Here is a 23,083-nt window from a genome sequence, read left to right on the forward strand (position 1 = left end):
ACCAGGCCTGTCTTCTGAGGTGCCCCTGGGTGGGTTTGAACAGCCAACCTTTCGGCTAGTAGTCGAGCGCTTAACCGTTTGTGCCACCAGCTGCCTTTGTTTGACATACTGGGCCACAATTTACAAAAGCAAATGATGCTTCTCCCCTCTATCCAAGAATCCTCAGAATACCAAAGCAAGTGTTTCAAGAGTCAGAGAGGTCAGTTTAAATTATGTTTAAGGCACAATCATTACTTCACCTGGTACTTTCTAGGTAACAAAGGAAGACAGTAATGTAACTAACTTAGATCCTATTAAGTTTTCTTCTCTTTATTTCAAGATAAGATGATTCACTTCAATTATTAATAGCCACAACTTGTGACTCAAAGCAGTGCTACACTCCAGTGAAATACACTTAATCTCTTAGTTAATTAAGCATCCAAAGTTTTGTTATTAAAAAAATAATCAGACTGTAGCAAGGTTGTCATTTTCTGGGTTTTTATCCAGCTATTCAATATAGCTTTGTTTTTGGTACCACAAATTAGAATGTACTGAAGTCTAGGCAAAAGGGAAAGCTAAGATGACAGCACATAGTGCTTGTTAGGTAATCAGCTGAAGTATATAATACTTAAAAATATTCTTTCCTGGACATGAATTATTCACACTTGCAGATACATTCTCCAGATTCTAAAATCGTCACTGAAAAAAAAGGTGAAGAAATGTGGAATTGAGATATTTATTTTCATTTCCTTGAAAGAACTTTACCACAACAAAAAGAACCTATTTAAAAATACTGTTTTACTAAGGTCATCTCGGATGGTCCTCTGGCCAGGGATTGATTTAGGAACCACCACTTACAGCTCAAACTGGTATTCCAAAGGGAGAAGTTAAAAAATAAAACATACAACTAATACAATTTCTCTTACTCTTCAATTTTCTTTTTATTTTTCACCAAAAGTCAAACGTTATTTTTAAATCATCCATCCTCAATTTGATTAACGTACCATCATTTTCCAAGATATGAAATTTCAGAATCTCTTTGGAATACTAATTTCACGTCTCTAGGTTTAACAAAACTGTTGAAGTTTTAAATTCCACTCTATTTCCCTGAATTCTCAAGACAGTTGCTGATGTAAATTTTAATATAAAATATTTAGTCACAAAATAGTATTGCTTTTTGTATGCACATAGTTGCAAGATTACTTTGCTTTTGTCAATAAAAACTATACCATCTTTCATAAAACTCTAAACAAATTAAGAACTGTGGTGTAGAACACAAATTACACATAGTAAAGCAGGTACCGGCACGACGTTAGGTTATATTACATCAAAAAAAGTTTTAATGGTCCCAGATATATATACGCAACAACTAAACAGACACTCGGAAGAAAACAAATCAAAAACAAAATGAAACAAAAAAATAATTATGACACGAATGACCACATCTAGAATTCCACTCAATCTTTAATCAAGTAGGGACAAATCCCCACTTTAAAAAAAATCTGCAGTTTGAAGGGCAAGGGGAACAGATAAAAAAGAGGAAACTTTATATTCGCCCCTCCCCCACAGAGGTTTTTCCAAACCGGTGGTAGCTTGACTAAAATGTTCAGAATGTATGATTTTAAAGGCAGGTCTCTTTATACAAAGAAACTGCTGGCATTCTTAACTAGTGAAGAATTGTGGCAGAAAAGCCCATTCTTCTGAGTCTCAAACATGGTCCAAGAAAGCATGTTCTGATTGTAGTAACCGACCAGTCAATCCAGAGTGCCACTTAAAAAACCCCTGCCCTGTTGGCTTTTTGTTTCCATTTCCTTCCCTGAGAAAAGGGCAATGTGTGGTCCAAGCTGGAGAGCTCAGAGGCTTAAATCTTTCCCCTAATGTATACTATCCCCCTCCTCCTGCTCCATTGAATTGGCACTTGATGAGCAGAAGTCAAGTGTAGCAGGCTGATCTGTGTCAGTCATTCACAAGAGACCACTGCTTTGTTGCGGATTTTGTAGGTGGGGAGGGGTGAACAACCAGTTTTTTCAACAGGTACTCAACGTAGCCATTATTATGACTCAAACTTTGCTTTCTTTGACAATGGTAGCGTGTCTTCCTTGTCTTCGTCCTCATCATCATCTTCATCATCATCAGGATAATCTACCAGACCCACAAGGCCTCCCTGTTAAGAAACAAGCATTATTTAAACAAAAACAAAACAAAAAAACTCTAATTTTAAAATACGTTCATTTTAAGTCTGGAGAAAGAATACAGACCTCCCCCACCATATATTAACTGTGGTTTTGACAGCAACCACCACCAAAAAATATGTGGTTACATATACAGATATATCTGTATGTATATACACGTATGTGTGCATGCATATATTCATATATATAGTAAAGCACATAGGAGGCAGTTACGGATATTTCTTAGACACAACCAAACATTTTGTTGGATAGGCTTGCTGGGTTTGAACTTTTAGGACCATAGTCTTGTGGGACAAGTCGGTCAATTGGCACAATATAGTTCATAAAATTCATGTTCTATGTCCTAGTTTGCTGAGTAGTGTCTGGGGTCTTAAAAGCCTGCAAGCAGCCATCTAAGACACAAATATTGGTCTCTATTCATCAAGAGCAAAAGAAAAAGAAGGAAACCAAAGATTCAAAGAAGTTAAATCTACAGGACTAATAGTCTACATGACCCACAGCCTAATCTACCTACTGAGACCAGAAGAACTAGATGGTGCCCGGCAACCACTACCAACCATTCTGATGAAAACTACAAAAGATGGCTCCTGAGAAAATGTGGGAGAAAAATGTGGAACAGAACTCAAATTCTTAAAAAGTCCAGGCTTACTGGACCAGATGAGAGTAGAGGACACCCCTAACTCCCTGAGATACCCTTTAAAGGTTGAACCAAAACCATCCTGAGGTCACCTTTTAGCTAAATAACAGATTGGCTGATAAAATAAAGATTACCACCCATAAGCACTGTGATCTTTTTACAAAATCACCTATATAAGACCAAACAGTCAACAATTACTCTAAAGCAGAGATGAGATGATAATGGGGCAGGGAAACTAGATTACTGGAAATGGAACAAGAACAGAAATAATGAGAATGTCGACACTTGGTAAAAAATGTAATCAATGCCACTGAAAAATTTGTGTAGAAACTGTCAAATGGGAACCTAATTTGCTGTGTAAACTTTCACCAAAAACACAATAAAAGATTATTCAAAACAAAAAATACTGTGGTTATTTCTGGATGGTGGGATTATGTGCACCTTAAATTTATTATTTTTATGAATTTCCTAAATTTCTCATAATAAGCATATGTAACTTTATAATAAGGGAAAACTTTCAAATTACTTAAAATAAAAATTTTTAAATTTATAATCCTAACAAAGCACCAGAGACAGAAACATATTGTTTAAACTATTTCAAGACAACGCATTAAAATTTTTTAAAACAGATTGTTGTTGTTCATTGCGGTTAAGTCAGTTCCAACTTACAACAACCCCATTGTGCGGAGCAGAACTGCTCCACAGGATTTTCAAGGCTGTGATCTTTCTAAAGCAGATCTCCAGGCCTGTCTCCTGAGGTGCCTCTGGGTGGACTAGAACTGTCAACCTTCAAACTAGTAGTTCAGTGCTTAACCATTTGCACCACCCAGAGTCCATATTCCTGATTTAGTGAATCCCAACTGTTAGTCCAATAATAACTAATAAATTTTGACTTCAAATTAAAAAAAGGCAGCATAAAGCAGCCAAAACGACTTTATTTTTTTCCTGATATTATATCTTTCCTACATTTTGGGGGTATTAAAATTTGTATCCTTTCTTATATGAAATGTTAGTGACAGTAGATTATCTTCTCCCCCCAAAGCCTTTATCTATCTGGGTATTAAAGTTGATAAAAGTAATGAATAAATAAAAACCTTAAAATTTCTGTAAATGTTTTAGCATATATAAATCTAAACAAAATACCAAAAAAAATATAAATTTACAATGAATTGTACACATAGAAATGAATTAGTGTGTTTTGCTGTGTATATTAACCAACAACAACAACAAACGTATATCCAGACTTTTGTATATGAACTTTTACATAAGTTCATGTGTAAGTGTGCACGTCAATCATCCTTTAGGTCACAAATGTTAAATTAGCTCCACAAGACTAGCAACCACAGGGCGTCTCAATCACAACAGTTATCACTGAGAAGGCTACTAGGCAGGCCTGGGAGTTGAAGGTGTACCTTGGTAGTAATAGCTGCCGTCTGAGACGTATTTTTAGGGACAGATCCAGGAGAGCCTGGGGATCCTGGGGATCCAGGTGATCCTGGAGAACCAGGCAGATTCGTTGCAGATGACTGGCTGGTGAGATTAGTCTTTGTCCCACTAGAAAGGGAAAGCTTGAAACTTGGGCTCTGCCGACCAGAAAGATTCGTTTTCAGAAGCACCTCCTTTTCCTCACTTTCTTTTACTAAAAATGAGAATATTGTCAATAATTATCACCATAGTCATTCCTTTTTGAATCTCCAAAATGAGGTGGCTCTAAGACACAATTAGCTAGGTTACTCTTTTGCTGGGCAGAAACACTGAAGTTCAATTTATGAACAAAGCTTTGCAAAATACTAAATTACTTGCGAAGGAAGGAAACATTAAGTATTCCTACCCTTCCTGAAATATTATAGTCCTCCTTACTTCTCCAAGTCAAATTAATAAAACTGAGTCTGTACCTTCACAACAGAATTATTAATTCAGTCACAACCTATAAGGCAACAGTACCTTTAAAATCTACGTCATCACACATTTAAGGTAGAAAATAATCATTCTGTCAAGAAATAAAGAATAAACCTAGAGTGAGAACGCCTTCCTTTTTCCTTGCCCATCTTTTCAACATACATTTCTTCCTTTCCATGAATTTACTTATTGGATCCATAATATCATCATCATTTTTAGTTTTGTCAGATGGAGACACTACAGCTTCTCCATCTTCGATGTCATCTTCATCTGTGTTAAACCACATCTCCTCTTCATCTTCTAGTGTTCTGGCATCTCTCCGATATCTGTGATTCCTCAAAATGGAACGCATGCTATAAGTAAAGAAAAGAAAGAAGAATAAACACAATCGTGTGAGAACTTTTTGATAGTCTTCAAATACTACTCCAAACTAGGTAGTCTTTAAAAGGTTAGTGCGGGTGAAACAGGCTCTTGGACTTACATACATTGAGGCTGATGAAAAAAAATATACCTTTTACCCAAAATGTAATGAAAAAACACCCCCACACCATATCTAGTGGTAACTAGTAGAATCAAATTTCATATTAACAAAACTGTTATGTGACAGGTTAGTTATTAAACTTGTTAACATCAGAAATTAAAAAGTAATAATTTACATATTTTTAATATACCCTAAGTATGTGAATTCAGGTATTTAGAAAAATGCACAAGATTTTATAATGAATTGTAACTTTAAAATAATTCAAAGCTAATAATATTCTGATTTTACTTTGAACACATGAAGCCTCATTGCCACATAGTATTTTTTTCCTCAATAGCTATCTTGACAGAGAAGTCCCCGGGTGGTACAAATGGTTAACACACTGAGCTGCTACAACCAAGGTTGGAGTCCACCAAGAGGCACCTCAGAAGAAAGGCTTGGTGATTACTTCGCCAAAATCAGCCCCTGAAAACCCTATGGTGCACAGTTCTATTCTGACATGCGTGGGGTCGCCATGAGTCAGAGATGACTTAAAGGCAACTGACTGTTTTAGCTTGATATATGCCTGAGGAAGGGCTGCAGATCATACTAACATCCACCTACACCTTCAGGAAAACATTTACATTGACCAGTACAGAAAACTGTAACTTCTGCTAACCTCTGCCTACTCTCCCCAACCCCCGCCCCCTGGTGCCGAGCCAGACAATACTGAATGAATAAAAGAGCCACCACTACACAACTTGTTGCTGAAACGGTAGTTTTTACCTGTCAAGTTTGGGATTATCTTGCCTTTCTCTCTGCTGTTCAAATCTCAGTTTCAATCCTTTAAATGTCTGTACATAATCTACATCTTCCAGTGCTTTCCAGTAATTTTCAATTACATGAGCAGTTAATGATTTTATATCTTCCTACAGAAAAGAATTGTAATAGAAACTGAGATAGGGAAACATTGTAGCAAGTTGAGGTTTGATTGTAGTAAATTCAAAAACCTGTCCAAAGTAGTTTAATTTCATAAAATCATTATACAATTGTTATGGACTGAACTGCATCCCCTAAAAAGGTATGTTGAAATCCTAACCCTTGTACCTATGAATGTGACCTTGTTTGGGGAAACAGGGTTTACCTTTGTAGATATTACCTATTAAATTAAGGACGTCATACCAGAGTAGGGTGGGTCTGAATCCTAATCCCTTCTGGGTGGTATTTTACAGAAGGGGAGAACAGACATGGAGACAGAGAGTCACATGGACAAGACACCATGTGAGGACCCCTCCACAAGCCAAGAAACACAAACACCCGGGGCTACCAGAAGCTGAAAGAGACAAGGAAGGCTCTTCCCCTAGAGCTGACAGCGAGTGAGAGAGCATAGCCGGACCAATGCCCTGAATTCAGACTCCGAGCCTCCAGAACTGTATGAAAATAAATTTTTGTTCTTTGAAGTCACCCACTTTGTGGCATTTTGTTATGGCAGCCCTAGGAGGCTAAGACAACAATCTTAAGAGATAATCAAGCAAAGAAAATGGGCATAACATATATTGGTCATTTCAGTAGTCCCTTATTTTTGGCGTACCTGAGAATTATCTATTGGTCTTTTCAAAGTAAATGCACAGGTCCCATTCGAGGTGACTCTGATTCAACAGGGCTGGGATGGGACCTGTGTGTGTGTATTTTAAAGGCATGCCACAGATAATTCTGAGACACACTAATGTTTAAGAACCACCTAACTACTATATTAGAAGCCTTGGTGGTGCAGTGGTTAAGAGCTCGGCTGCTAACCAAAAAGTCAGCAGTTCAAATCCAGCCACTCCTTGGAAACCCTCTGGGACAGTTCTCCTTGGTCCTGTAGGGTTGCTATGAGTCAGAATCAACTCACAGCAACAGGTTTCTAGTTTAACATACGATATTATTAAAGCATCAAGAAGAGTTTATTATGAAATTGCTCTTTAGAAACATAGGACAAAAGCCAAGAATCCAAGAAAACCTGAAAGTTAAAAACAAACAAAAAAAAACATTCAAATGCCAAATGTACTTCCACTTTATGATTACCCTGACACTGTTAAATCAGTTTTCAAACCATCCTATAAAGGACTCATAGCTGCTAAGAGATGTTAAGATTACTTTCATTATTTGTCTGAATTGAATTTCTCACAAACTTTTGCTTTTCTGTTTAAAATTCTCTCCAAATATAACAATCTTCAATATGCCAAAATACACCATTACCACATATTCAATTTTCTCAAACAATCAAAACTAAAGTTACAATTTAAAACCTAGAGAACTTACCACTCTAATAAATTCAAACATCTCTATTATGGCAGAGTTCATCAGATTGTAGCGAGAGCCATTGTTGAGAAATGCTTTAACTACTGGTTCAAATAAAAAACTTTTCATTATGTAGCGGTTGTAAAACTCATCTTTTAATCCAATAATCTTTCTCTTAAAACGAAGGGCACCTGAAACACAGAGTCATTGTTGTTTAAATCACATACCATACTTCCATATTTTAAATTAAAAAAGAAACCTGTTAAATATCAGTAATTTTTCATGCACAGTGATATCAGCGCTTCCAAAAGCATGAGCCTAAAGATAAGGTTTATAAAAGTGCTATCAAAAATATATTCTTAAGGTAGTATATGTCATAGTAGAACACAAGTCTTAGAAAGCCAGAAAAATTCTGGAAATAAACCTGTTACTAGCGACCAAAATGTAATTTACACCTGAAATGAGAGCTAAGACAAAGGAATTAACCTATCATACTACTTAAGATGAGATAATTCTAAACATGTCCTTTTACTTACATACACTTTAGAAACAATAGAAACCCACTGTTTTATTAGGGCAATCCACTGTATCATCTGAATCTTCAGTATTCTTGGACACTTTTATTTTTGCACCAGAGTTCACTTATTTACATAGGTTTATTTGTGGATGTGTTTGTAGAAATGTCATAAACCCACAAAAATCTGCAGGACCCAAAATTTGCCTTCCCGTAGTTTAGAAATAAATTTAGAGGATGTTTTTAAAAATGTGGTCCTCTATGCTTACTGCAGCGAGTATGCTTTTTAAATTTTTTTCTAGTTTTCCTTTTTAAAATTAAATAGGCTTTAACTTACAGATTAAAATGTATATTTACATCTTGAGGTATGGGGAGTTACTTAAGTCGCCATTCGTCAAGATCCAAATATACTCAGACAGCTAGACTTCAGCAAAGCCCTCTTTAACCTAAACTGAATGATCAGTAAGTTAATGCCCCAGTTACTGTAAACAGTTCAAAAAAGCATACTCACTTCATGCAGTCACATCGTCTTCGGTTGGCAAGATTAAATATTGTGTTTGTATTTTGGTTTCTTTGGAGATCATGGAAGTGGCTCGTTAAATTGCCAATTTGTTATTAATCAAGTCCTTCATGAGCAGGTAGCCAGGCAACCATGCTGACACGGTTTCTGGGTGGGAAGGCAGAGGAGTAAAGCAGCTCAATTTTTCTTTAGTTGGCAGAAAAGAGGTCCACAAGTGAATGCCCAATTAGGTACAGTTGATTATAAACTGCCTTAACAATCCAGCTTAGTTAAGAGTGTATCTTTCTAAAGAAACACACTCTGGGCAGGGAGTTTCAAGAGTTTATAGAATAGTAATTGCATTTTATTTTTTAAACTAACGAATATATTCAAATACATAAGCATGGTGAAATAAGACATTTTAAACAATAAGAGACATCTTTCTGTGTTATAAGTCAAAGCTTAACAAGGGTTTATTTTCCCAAAACCATGTTTTTAGAGCTTGTTTTTTAACTTTAATTGACAAAGGAACTCAGTGAGGCAGTTCCATTTATTAGAATCAAAATCATAGTTTTAGAGCTCATGCTAATAGGCCAACTTTTAAGCTTTTGGTAACTAAGGCAAGAGCTATTATTATTTTTAGAATCAGTGCTTCAACTCTGCAGGCTTTGTGGAGACTTGTGTCCTACTGTCACACACACTAGCTGAAGAACCCTCTGGTCTGCACGCAGTTCCTAGGTAAGTGAGACGCTCTCCCTTCCTAGAATTCACTAAGACAGGTTACACGGATGGCCATGGCCCCACTGCCTCTTCAAAAGACTTCAATCCACAAATTGCTGATGTCGACAGGTGGTTCTAGTAGTGTGTGTCTCTTGGTCTTCATTTCCATTTGCCCTCACTCTTTTATATTAAAAACTTTTCTGTTATTTCCACTCAACCTCCTGTCCCCCAAAGAAACCTTCATCCACTATTCCTTGCTGTTGAAAAGGCAATTTAACCAGTATTTAAAAGAGATTACAGAAAGCGATTTGGGATAGGTCAAATTAGCATAACCGTAATTATTTTCAATATAAAGTGTATTCTGCTTCCACTCACAACATCTCTAACTTTCATTATCACACTAAGAGTCTCTTGTGGTTAGATTCAACCACCTCTAAAACAAATCATTAGTCTTTACCTTATACACATGAGATTTCATGAAATATGCTTGAAGGCTTTTGCCTCCCATGTAATACTGATAGCTGAATAAAAGCCTCTACAATTTATCTTAATAGTTTCCATATTTTTATTAACAAATACAAAAACTCAGACACAAAAAAGTATGAGCTAAACGGTTACAATGTAAGATCCAAGAATCTTGAAAAGGCCAAAAAAATACTGATGGAACCAGTACACTTTTCTCAGCAGATCCACAAATATCCTAAATAAATTCCCCCGACTTTATACTTAGTTCTTAGAAGTACTTGATAAAAACTCCTGTTGTGTACTACCAAAGCCACTCCTACAGAACCTGTTAAATGACTGGAATATTCTTGAAGACAACTCATATTCTCAACGCTGGAAGTCATATGAAAAATGGTTTTAATGATAATCTGACTCAGTTTATAAAATATCAACAATAAAAAAAGTATAAGATTTTGCTAGCTTACTAATTTCCTATAATATAAACTTTTATTGGCTTGTAGTGATTTCTTCTAGATTCACATTAAATTATGATGAATCTTCTTTACAATAATGCAAGCAAAATGATGAGATGAACCCCCACTGGAAGAAATATATGGAAGAAAAGACCTTCCCTTTTAACATATATCCTGCCATTATCCCATCACACTCACGGCTTCTACCTATTCCAAACCTCCAACTTGCCATGCTTTTTCCCACTTGTACATCTTAACTGTGTACTCAGCCAAGAATGTCACGATTTCCCCTAAGACACAATTCATCGTCACCTCTTTTATGAAATTTTTCTAATCTGCATTATTCATAAAGAGCAAGTTATTTCTATGATGCTTCTAGCACACCTAAATATACTGCTTATTATGCTATATTTTTATTTTTACATGACTATTTCCTGCTAATCAACTGGGTAGCTGATATCCCCTTGATAGCTGAGTCAGGTTTTAATCATCTGTATTTTCCTAGTACTACGTATATATTGTATTTCATCAAACCTAAGGTGCCACTGGTTATAAGAAACAATTTTTTTTCTAACACTAAGAACATAAAATGAACAAAAAGTGCTACTAATTATACTCTGACTTGTCGTTAATTGTAAGACTCACCTTGATTTCAGATAATATGTAAAAATGCACATCTCAGAAACACTCAAATATGGTTGTAGGTATTTAATAAGTTCATTGAAATAAAACTGGTATCTTCCTCTAAACTTGACCGTAGGGCCCTAACTTTTACTGTGACAGGTACATAGGGTAAATGAACATGAACTTAAAAGCCCTTCTCTTGTCTCCGATAAGCTCATGGCTACAAGCAATATTAAAGTAGAACAGAAATAGTGAATTTACTTTTTGCTGTCCTTAGCAGTATAAGTTAATGCCACAGATGCTAGCTGCAACTTATAAATATTTGATTGAAAAGGATAACTAAGATAACATCAAAGACCCTAGATAATTAGCAAAAGTAGTAGTACTGAATATATGACAGCTGGAAAATGAAGATATACTATGACCACATGTACTCTCAGTACATACTGCAGTGTCTACACACTGGCCTGAAAGACTAAATCAAGAAGGCTGACAACTGTCAACCTGATAAAAAGCTTAGTAAAAAATTTAGAAGGAAATGTTTTCCAATAATATTTTAAAGATAAAAATAATGATGGTGCTAATCACCATCAAAACATCCTTATAAACAATGTTGTTTTTATAATCTAAGAGTATTTTAGAAAAATCAGTTAATCAAAACGATTAAAAATTAAAGTTAAAAAAAAAAAAAATCAAATGTATGCATATGTTCAGACCTCCAATTAGCAGGTGGCTGTGATATCTTAGAAAACAACAAAACCCTGAAACTTACCTTTAAAAACCAAGGGGCAAGAATTAATTACCAGCAGACATCTCCTATTCAGCTTCTTGGATACCCTAAACTTAGCCTGCCACTTCACAATAAGGACAGTTGAAATACAGAAACTCATTACCTAAGAAAGTTGGCTGCTACATGATCAAAATTATACTGACAGGCTTAGCCTATTTTCAATTCATAAACATATTTTACTCCAACAAGGCTGGGTCTTAAAGAATGCTGATTGTGAAAGTTAACTGTGAAAAACTTACATGTAACTAAGAACCTTGATAAAAGACTATCCGTTGTTCTAAAAAGGGGTTGGCAAACTTTTCCCATAAAGGGCAGACAGCAAATACTATTTTAAGTCTTGTGGGCCACATATGCTCTCTGTAGCATATTCTTTTATTTTTTTTAAACAATCCTTTAAAAACATAAAAACCATTTTCAGCTTGCAAGTCAAAAAAAAAACAGGCCAAGCTGGATTTGGCCACACGCTGTAGTTTGCTACCCATGCTCTAAAACAACAGGTACAATGATCAAAGGTGTTGTTTTTAAAAAACTGAATATAATACTCAACATGGTTTTATAGATGCACTGTAACCCCTTTGCTCTTTATTAATGTGAAATAAGAGAGTTAGGAAAATTACTGGCTCAATATGGCCAAACTAGTACTAGAAAAAGTGTGGCAGAGCTACTACTAGAACCTTGGTCTCCTGACCTGTAGTCAGCCATCTTTTCTTCTGAGAGCTGAGGACCAACAACATGATAATCTACAAAGCTAATAAATAAATCTACCAAAAACAACACTTACATAACGCCAAGAAAGCATGCTTTGAGGCCATAAGAACTAGCACTCTTCGGAGGATATCTTTATTAATGATGTAGTTCTTTATGTGGTAGGTATGGTGTTCCACACAAAATGTTAATAATTCCAAGACAAGTGCCAATAACTGGGCAGTTTGAAAATCATCTAAAATAAACAAAACACAATTATATTTAATGGCTAATATTTTTATTTCTCTTAAATATAAGAACCAAAATCACAATCAAATAAAATCTCTACTTCTCTTTAACATTCCAAAAACCTACCATAGCTTTATATCAAAGTCTAAACTTAACTATTTTAAATTTAGAGGAAAAACATTTATTGAATGCCTACCATATGCCAGGAACTGTGCTGTATGTATATTCTTAAACATGATTTAAACAACCCTATGAGGAATTAGCTTCACAACATCACAAGTTTATTAACTAAGCAGACCCACAACTCAACAGTTAGTAAAGCAGAAGAGAGATACAAATCTGTGAGATCTGATTCTGAAGTGCAAGAATACTCTACCACGCCTTAACATGTCCGTCAAAAAAAAAAGCATTATGGGTGGTTGTTGCACAACATAATTAATTTAGTATTGATACCACTGAATTGTATACCTGAAAAATGCTCAATTGGCAAATACCGTGTTATATATATTTTTACAAAAAAAAAAAAAGAAAAAAAAAACACACATAGAAAAAGAGGTCCTGCCAGACACCATCTCATCTCTGGTGGAATTAATCTCTCTGGCCCCCAATTCCAGTGTGTTCTGAACTTCATTGACTACACATACTGAGTTTACAGTGAACTATAAATTACTGGCTTATCTTTCTTCCTCATCGGGCAGCAAGCCTCTGAAAGACATTTTACTTTCTTTTAAAATTTCTCTCATTTAGCCCCTAAAGAATATAGGACATTGCCTTCCACACAACTGGTTCTCAATAAATGTATGATGAACTGAAAATGTGCTTTAGAAAGAAGCCTCGAGCTTTATCTAAAATGAATAGATAGAAATACAATTATTTGTTTCATGACTTGATTCTAGAGCCACACAAAAATTATATTTAAGATTATTTTCTATAAGTCGTTATAAATTAAATATACTATATTGATAATACATCTGACAATGTATTTATATTCCCAGAGCTTTGATACTCAACACAAATAGACATATCCTAATGTTGAGCAAAAACTTAGCTCTGTCTACACATCTGGAATACAAATAACTTAAAATGAATTTTTTTACATAGCTTAACTTCCAATAAAAGCTATTTTCTTTCGCCTCTTTATTTTGCCTATATAAATGCAGTGTAAATTAAAAAATTGTTTAACAAATTTAGTTTTTAATTCTGAAACAAAACAATTATCTCTTATTTTGTTTGTTATCTTAGATTATAGCACTTTTAAATGAAATTTTACCTTGACATCTCTTTCAAACACCCCTTATTAGACCCTCTATGTCAACCAAATGGTTTGAACTTTTTAAAGACTGGTGTTACCTAACACCAATTTTAAATTTCAGTGATGAGTTTCAGAATTCAAGAACAGAGAGCATAATTACCAACCTGCATGATCTTACCTTTACTGGGTTTCTCTTCTGTTGTGTTGGCCAGTAAGGGAGCAGTGAGAACATGCATACAGTGCTTGTAGAAGAAACCCAGAAACTCAGTCTTTTCCGTTTTCTAAAGAATCAAAAACATTTCCATGAACTTTAACTGCACTGGTTCCTACCAGCAATAAACAGTATATTAGCTATAAAAAATAGAAAAACCTCCATGGCTTACATTGGCAGTGGCTAGCATGTTCTCTGGGTCAACTAAAGTTCGAAGCAGGCCCATAAGTTGGACTGCTCCTCCAAGTTCAGGATCTGTATCACAAATCATGTGTTCTATAATGAGGTTGATGAGCAGAATATCCTGGTGAGAAAAATACACATAATAAGGACCACTTATTAAAGAAAAGAATGGACAAAACACATACCAAGACATACACTACAGCATTATACATAGCTCTAGCTGTCTTGTTACTGCCAACAAAACTGAACGACTGGTTGACTCACTTCTCTAATACGATTTACGGCAGTGTTTTCCAAAAACGTGGTACAAGGACATTACAATAAAATGGTACCAAAAACAAAGTTTCTTTTTGTATTATCTTTAAATCCCTTTGATTAAACCAAAAAGAAAGTTTCATTTTGGTGCTAATGGATTTTTGTCGTCGTTGCTGTGTGCCATCGAGTCACCTCTCTAATAATGTAATCTCTCTTCTGAAGAAAGCTACTAGGCCTTGGGGTCATAGCTTTAATAGTAAGCATATTTAGCTTCAATATGTAACATTTTTATTTTTTACTTTATTTTTTATAGATTTTTTTCTGTTTATGACACATGATATCTGTTCTTCATTTATGGAAGTGATAAAGTTTCCTTTTTAAGTAAATTTAAGAAAAAATTAGTCAACACTCAAATATAATGAGGGAAAATAAGACTATGGTATTCAGAGAGAGCACAAAAGTAAATGGGATATACAGATTTCAAACGTCAAAAAAAATCTATGTTAAACTAGTGGTTTGCAAAGACCAACAGGAATAGTCCTAGTTTTATTTTCAATAATACAGATATTTTGGTTCTCCAGATATGTCTACATAAATTCAACAGTTTAACTAGTAGTTTTCTGCACCTCCCCTGGCACTACAATTTTTTTTAAACCTTTAAATACAGACGTTACTAGGCACGTCACTTCATTCTGACATCACAACACACTGATTAGGAACTCTGAAAAAGGTAACATCGTAGGCTGAGATTCTGCACAGGTTTTTTCCTCCTTAAGCTTACGAAGGAGCTGCGGGAGGAATACCTTAGTCTATTCTTAAGTAAAAAATGACTTCCAAGACTTTATGAGAGAGGAAGGAAAAACCCGACTCATAAGGTTAACCATCTGAAAACAAAACAGAGGAGCACACACGCTCAGGGCTGCACGCACGTCAGGCACCGTATGCTCTGGAAGTGCTGTTGACATGACCATGGTGTATTTTCCCATAGAAGATAGTGGGGTGAAAAAACAAGACAATAGCTTGTTCCCTACGGTTAGCTCCCTAACTTAAGAATACTTCCCAAGGGCCTATATTTTATGTCTTCATTCTTGATGATCTGGGAAATCTATCCCTAAGAAAGCCAATGTTTTCCTAGGCAAGTTACTCGTAATCTCACACACCGAAAAACAACGAATTGATTAAATGATTGAAACGAGACAATACAGCAAGTTAACATCAAAATTAAAAAGAAACTTGATCTTGAAATTTTTTAAAAAGAAATTTAAATTGATCATTAACAAATAACTGCTGTAAGAGACAACAAATTTATAAACTGAGACAGGAGCCAGTTTAGGTGAAGAACAAGCCATGTGGTATTATGCCTACACTTCTCCCAAACATCAACTATTTAAATCTTAAAAATGAATAATAAAGACAGTTAAGCTCCATGTACAAATACTATTAGTGCAAGTAATATTTACCTTGTTGGTTATTTTTTGCTCTGTTAACTTCTTACTTACATCATCATTCTGTTGTGCCTCCTGCATGACAAACTCTCGTACCATGGATGGATTATATTCAACCAAGTATGAGAATATATCAGTAGCAGCACTTCGCACCTGTGTATCATCCATGCCCTGCAGATAAAAAGCACTTATTTCTCCTCTAATTATAAAAATATGGAACTTATGGCTATATAAATCTAAAACCTAACAAAACAAACAAGAAAACATTACAATATGAAAAAAAGATTAAGGAAAAAAAAGAAAGGTTTAAGTAAAGGAAATTCTGTTGCATGCAACACTCTTGTTCTATGGATAAAATTATACTTTCTAAATCACTAATTCCTGTTTGCCTTTCTACTATAATACTTCAGTTAACTAATAGGCTACAAAGTTAAGAAATTATTATTAAGCATATGGAAAACTACACTGAGCATTCTTTCAATACTGTGTAAAGATTCTAATACTATAGTTTTATACTTCTTTAGCTTTGTGTAATACATAGTTTATTGGTTATAAGCAAATACTTATGTTATACAAAAATATAAGATATTACTTTTGTGGTTTTAAAAAAATAATAATTAAATTAGAAAAGAAACAAACTTACGAGGATGACTTCTAATGCTGGTAAAATGCCCATGTTTGACAAGGTCTTGAAAAAAGCATCTCTGTTTTGAGGCTGTAGCGTTTGAGAAAACGCACAAAATTCTTTTAAAAAGTTAACCTGAAATTAGGAAAAATAAGTGAATATAAAAAACTTACTGTTTTATCTTTACAACCTTCATAATATCTGATTTCTTACCAATTCCTGTCTTTTTTCCTCATCTGTTGCTTCATCTGTTAGTTGTGCAAACAAATCTGTCAGAAATTTTTCATCTTCCTGTGAAATCAAAGGATAAATTCAATTATGTTAGTGGTAAGAATATAATAAAATATAATTAATTGTAGGATGCTATAAAAGAAAATAGAAGTTGTAATAACTGGAGAAGGGGAGGAAGGTTTTGATAATGCTGTTCTTTACAGGAGAGAAGGAAAAAGCAAACTATTAAAGGATAAACTGGGGATCCTTATCAGAAAGATTATTCCTTATGTTCTGCCAAGTTCCCTGGGTCGCACGAATGGTTTGCACTTGACTACTAACCTAAGGATTGGCGGTTCAAACCCACCCAGGAGCGCCATAGAAGAAACACCTGGTGATCTGCTTCTGTAAAGATTACAGCCAAGAAAACCCTACAGAACAGTTCTACTCTGTAACACATGGGGTCGCCATGAGTCAGAATCGACTTAACCACGATGGTTTTTTTTTTTTTTTTAATTTCCTAAGTCTATTTAACGGCATGTGAAAGTATGATTTCGGGATTTGACAAACTTTTTCTCTAAATATTTTAGGCTTTGCTGGACGTACAGTCTCTATCACAGCTACTCAACTCTGCTGGTGCAGTATGAAAGCACCACAGATAGTACGTAAACGAATGAGCAAGGCTGTGTACCAGTACCTTTTACAAAAAAACAGGCATGGGCCAGTTTGCCAACCTCTGGTTTTCACAAACATTATTACTTTAGAAACTAAGGTTCTATAGCCTCTCAAATGAAGATAGAGGTTCCTTCATGATTTAAAGACACAGAATGATTGTATCATTTAAAAAACTAAATTCAAAGTTTTTTTAAACAACCTATTATTTGCAGATACATACACAAAAAATTATTTTGAAAAAGATTCAAAGGATACTGTCATAGGCTATTAATCTGGGTAAATTAGAGAAGTATAAGATTACAGATACTATCTCATCTCACCTTCTTAATTTACAACTGCAATACAGATTAAGAAATTTATCTAAAGCCCAATCACAGCTAGTAAGTGATAAAGCCCTCCTAATTAAAGTTCAGGTTTTCCCACCATTTTTCATCAAGATTTTCTTACACTTTAATTCCATACTACTTCAGCTGGTAGATTCTCTACTACCTCAGCCCTATAGAAAATGCCTAGATCTAAATATATATGCACACACACATATACATGTATCTCTGTCTGTATATACATATATACACATACACGTAATATATAAAATCTCCCACTCAATTATCAACTCCATATTTACTGTTGTAGGTGCTTAGGAAACATTTGCTATGATACTAAATTAGTTATTCCTGCCTTTACTTTTTCTAAAATGTACAAATAGGCCATACCTAATTACACATAGTTTTGACCATATGCTTGTTACCAAATGGCATCCAATTTCAAGATGCATCCCTGATATAATATATCCCACCAACTGGGAATGATTACTTAAAAAAGGTAGAGTCTCTGAACTGCTGTAGTTTGCTGGGTACACAAATAGAGCAATTAAGAATATTTAATGATATTACAAAGGAAGTAGCCAATGGTAAGGAGAAGGGGTAAAATAGTGGTAACCGTGAGTTTATGAACGTGTGTGTAAGGTGGGCAAGAATTTGCTTTAAACTGGACTTCAATCACACCTTGCCACAAAGTTTGTAAAATGCTCCTTTCTTTACAGTAGCACTTTGGATATAAGCACCGAGAAACAGAACTACAGCACTGGCAGCCAGCATTTTACAGAGCATAAAAGCCTTAACAACCTGAAACAACACAATTCACACTTAAGAGTAAAATTGGCATTTCACAAGTATGAAGGCCAGGAAAACACAGAAATGACGAATTCCTGCACAACAGAATGAGAACCATATGGGGGTGAAAAAAAAGGATCAGTGAACTCAGGACTATCCAAGGAAACCAAGAATCAAAACTGCAACAGAACAGAGGTTCCATCTGCTGGACACATTGTGAAAACTAGTTCCTTATCAAGGAACAAATGGAAATTGATACCAGAACTCTACTCCCTCCTCCATTATTGCTTATAATACACATTCTCCTCACTCAGACTATCTCATTATCTGACGTTTCACATTTATAACAACAGTAAAAAAAAACTACTATCTTACTATTTTGCACATTAATGACGTTATGTCTGGCAGTAACGAACACCGAGGTGCAAAGCAAAAGTAAAGCTGGCTTTGATGGTTAAGGTTATGTGTCAGCTTGGCTGGGCCATGATTCTCAGTGGTTTGGCAGTTACATAATGATGTAAAGTGGAAGTTATGTAATGATGTAATTTGGCAATTATGTAATGATGTAGCAATCCTCCATTTTGTGATCTGATGTGGTCATCTTGCATTTCGCACAATAATGATTTCACATAATGACCTGGTCTTTGGAACTTAACCGTGTCGATACGTGAGGAGAGGGTGTACACTGTATGGACGGTTACTACTATACTTAGCAGACTGTATTGCCTATAATATTATTTGTTTACATGTCTGTTTTAAATGAATGAAAAATGTGTCAAACTTGTCAATACGAACTAGAATTATTAATAGCTCTAGGAAAGCAATTATACGTAAGATCGACCCTTCTACTTGAATTCATACTTAAAGAAAAAAAGGTGACAAAGGTGAGGACACGGAAATAAAGCAATTCTCTAAAAAGGAATAGGACAGCATCATGTTCAATATTTTACATGCACAAATGCACTAATTCTTCAGATAATCTTATAGGGTAGGTATCAGTATTATCATCCTTCAGATGGGGAAACTGAAGCTTAAAGAGGTTGACCAAGTCACATACTTCTTAAGAGACAAGTGGAGCTGAAACCCAAACTCATGTCTGTTTCAATCCTCCACACTTTCACCCATTACAAAAGCATGCATGCCTTATGGTAGGGATATATGCAGTTGTAATTTGCCAACTCTACTTAATTCCCTTGACCTTAAAACTGGGGCTTCAATATCTCATCACCTGGTTTTTCTACAAATATTACAGAACTTATAGTCTATATTCAATGACATGTCTCTTGGCTTTCCGATTTTTTCTTTCCTCTTCCAATCTATTTTCTGCATAATGGATAGATTGATATCCCTAAAATTCTGCATTGAATCACTTCATTTAGATCATTCCCCTATAATTCCTTCAAACTAGACTTCTTTATCACACTTACCTTCCCCACCCCAAACAAAACAACTTTCTGGCCTCACAGCATTATATACTGTAATCTCATAATATCACTAAAACATCTACCTTTAGATTTTAACAAAATTAAGACTCAATTTAGGTATTTAAAAGGGAAAATTATTTCTGCTGAAGCAATCAGCAGTTTAAATGGCATTAATCACAAGTAGGGTATCTTTTTAAGTAGGGAAAAGAGGAATAATCTAACTTACCTGTAACATACCAACAATTTCTACCTTATTGAAAAAGATGAAGGAATGAAGTGTTGATAACATATTTTCTTCAAAGACTGAAGGGGTAGGTAGAACCATATCTTGTATATACTGAACTCTGTATGTCTGATGAATTTTTTGTTTTAGCTCAGGATCTGATATGGGAATCACTTCTTTAAACTTGGCTGTTTTTGTTAGAAATTCCCTGTGTTTTCGTGGTTGCGATAAAGCAGGATCATATTCTAAGCATCCAATGACGTCCATTATACACTCCTCAGAGAACATAACTTCAAAAAGAGCAGTTCGATTCAAGAGGAAGATGCCTTTGATAATTTCATACAAGTGGTGCAGTCCTTCAATATTTTCCAAATCCTCACACACATGAAAAAGCTCTAAGAGCTTTTTAATATAACCCTCATTTTCCAGTGCTAGTGCAAGTTTTTCACGACGAAGGGGGGAAGGTAAAGATGATGCCACAAGTTCTGCAATTTCTTCGAGGCGACTTAATTCACAAGATGGCAATTCTAATCCTGGTGATGACATATCATCAAAACGCTCCTCTTCAGATTCATCCACAAGGTCCTGAGTGATGTCCACTGAAGGGTCCTTTCCTTGAACCTATTAAAAAGGATTTATGATAGCTGACAAAATATAAACCAGCAGATCTCAACGATATTCTCAGATGAACTCGAGGTGTTATAAGAAAGCTATAATGATAATTTTCAAGTTTTGCAATGTTTCTTCAAACTTGACATAAATGCCTTCTTCCCTAAATTACATTTCTACAAGTAACATACACATTCACTTTTAAGGAAGAAGTCCAAAGTTCAGAGATGAAATGAGTTTCCTCATAAAGAACAAGGCTTGCCAGTAACAAAAACATTCTGGGATAGGCTAAAGCATCTGTGATTAGGATGAAAAGCCCTGTGCAGAAACCTGATGCTACAACATCCATTCACATCTTATATCCATAGCCCTCTTTCTCAATAGTCCAGGGTGAGCCTCAGAAATATTCCCTAGGATTTTGCTCCAGAAAGCCACCATCAGGATCTTCAATGTTTCACTTTAAGTAAAATTCAAATGAATACTGAATATAATGCTGTGAGAATAGGAAAGTATATATAATGATAAGCAACAAGAAATATATTTAACATCAATTGATTCTAGAAACCAAGAGCCAAAGAGCATGTACAAACTAGTTTTAGACCAAGTGGATCATTCCAATTCTGGATGATAGTCCAAAAATGTGATTAGGCAAAGTAGGGTAGACAACAAGTACAGTTATAGACAAATGAGGCCATATATAAAGTAAGTGCAACCTGCGAAGTGAGTTGAAGATAATGGTGACGGAATAATTTGGGAAAGGATAGTGAGAACAGCAGTACAACTGGAAGAATGTAATCGATGTCACTAAATTGTGCATGTAGAAACTTTTGAGATGGTGTAACTTTGGCTATGTATATTTTCACCAAAAAAAAAAGTCCTCCAAGGTTGAGAAGGGAGAGTGTTGACATGTCGTGGGGTTGTTAACCAATGTCATAAAACAATATGTGTACTGTTTAATGAGAAACTATTTGTTCTGTAAACCTGCATCTAAAGTACAATAAAAGTGCAACCTGTACGTAGTAGAGCTATGCCAAGAGTATCTGCTGAATGTTAAGTAACCTAACCATGAACAGTTTTCCTTTCTACACACCTAAATCTGTAACCTCCACAGTCCTCCAGAAACCCTAAGAAATCTATCACTCCAACTTTATGCCAGTGTAAGGACTCCAAATATAAAAAAACTTAGAAGTCTCAACAATTAAATATATTGTAAGGTAAAAGCATATTTTTATGAAAGGTCAAGGACGGATTTTGAAATGGCACAAGTTTTGCTATCTTGGCCCTACAATTTGAGACACTGACCACTAAAGCAGTCCAACAGGCCATGCAGAATGGTGAAGGGATAGGGAAATTCGGCCTTACATGAAATATCCAAGGAACTTAAACTGGCTAGCATGGTTAAGAGATACTGTTGGTGAATATAGGAAGGGAAGAGGGTCTGAAATATTTGTCTTGAAGTATGCTGCAAGATAATATGGTCTTGACCTTAACCCAGTGGGCAGCAGCACTAAAAGGAGGCCGGGCACACTCACAGCTTGTACTCAGCATGGTCTCAAGTTGGCCCTGGATTTGTTAATTACATAAGCTCTCATTACATAGCTTTAGATTCCTAATACCTAAGCTATGGGTTTACCTTATAAATAAGCCAAATGAAAAGGTTTTATTAAAATGAGAATATGCCACCTACTTGAATTAATATAAAGAAACAACTCAATCACATTTTTGCCAACTTGAAGGCTAAGAAGGTAATAAAAAAAAGCCTGTCTTTAGAATACTCTTAAGATTTGATCTGCTAAAGGAATTATGACAGAACTGTGACAATTTAACAAATACGCTTTGGTTTTAATATTAGAGCAAGAGTAATGGAAGAATGAACACGAAATAAAGGAATGCAGACTTAATTAAGCTAGATGAAAGAGCTCTCTTTAAGAGAAAGGAAGAGACTTAAGAAATCAGGCTAGACATGAAGAAAATGAGAATGTGAAGGTCAAGAAAGACATATTAAAAAGGAAAAAAAAAAAAGATGCACTCAGACATAACTGCTATCAAAGAGGGTACCAGAAAATAGAGAGAGATTTTTAGTTGTTTCTAGATCAAAAAAAAAAAAAAATGGTGCCTAGGGTTCAAGAAATAGAGAAAAATTTAAGATCTCAAGAAAGCAAAATGGAATGGCTTCCATAGAATGACCCAGGATCTAGAAAATGATTGACAAGTACAGATAGAATCCATAAAAGAGTGACTGACAAATGACACCTTGAACATTAACTATATCAAAGTTGAAGGCGAAGACCAGAAAAGAACATAAAATAGCCGGTTGATTCATGCGCCCCAAGTAAAGGTGAGTGAAAAACTTATGGCATTAAAGACTAAGGAAAGGTATAGTAAAGATAAGACAATATTAAAAGGGTGCCA

General features: G+C 35.1%; 1 protein-coding gene across 6 annotated transcripts in view; it reads right to left on the bottom strand.

Annotated features, from left to right (window-relative positions):
* Positions 1-895: 895 nt before the first annotated feature.
* PPP4R3A (protein phosphatase 4 regulatory subunit 3A) overlaps positions 896-23,083 on the bottom strand; it is a 44,049-nt gene continuing 21,861 nt past the window's right edge. For 2 of the 6 annotated variants that reach the window (XM_023731712.1, XM_023731714.1), the window contains 12 exons: positions 20,066-20,683; positions 16,632-16,709; positions 16,437-16,553; positions 15,809-15,964; positions 14,083-14,214; positions 13,878-13,980; positions 12,296-12,454; positions 7,472-7,641; positions 5,954-6,096; positions 4,822-5,060; positions 4,221-4,447; positions 1,426-2,143 (listed from right to left, as the gene is read on the bottom strand). In XM_023731712.1, the coding sequence (XP_023587480.1) occupies positions 2,033-2,143; positions 4,221-4,447; positions 4,822-5,060; positions 5,954-6,096; positions 7,472-7,641; positions 12,296-12,454; positions 13,878-13,980; positions 14,083-14,214; positions 15,809-15,964; positions 16,437-16,553; positions 16,632-16,709; positions 20,066-20,683 (2,253 nt within the window). In that variant the 3' untranslated portion in view covers positions 1,426-2,032. Of the gene's footprint in view, positions 2,144-4,220; positions 4,448-4,821; positions 5,061-5,953; positions 6,097-7,471; positions 7,642-12,295; positions 12,455-13,877; positions 13,981-14,082; positions 14,215-15,808; positions 15,965-16,436; positions 16,554-16,631; positions 16,710-20,065; positions 20,684-23,083 lie in introns of all 6 variants that reach the window. The other 4 variants (XM_004376667.2, XM_004376666.2, XM_023731713.1 and 1 more) reach the window with 4 other exon arrangements.

This window comes from Trichechus manatus, unplaced genomic scaffold (assembly GCF_000243295.1).
Source record: "Trichechus manatus latirostris isolate Lorelei unplaced genomic scaffold, TriManLat1.0 scaffold00045, whole genome shotgun sequence".
NCBI lineage: Eukaryota > Metazoa > Chordata > Mammalia > Sirenia > Trichechidae > Trichechus > Trichechus manatus.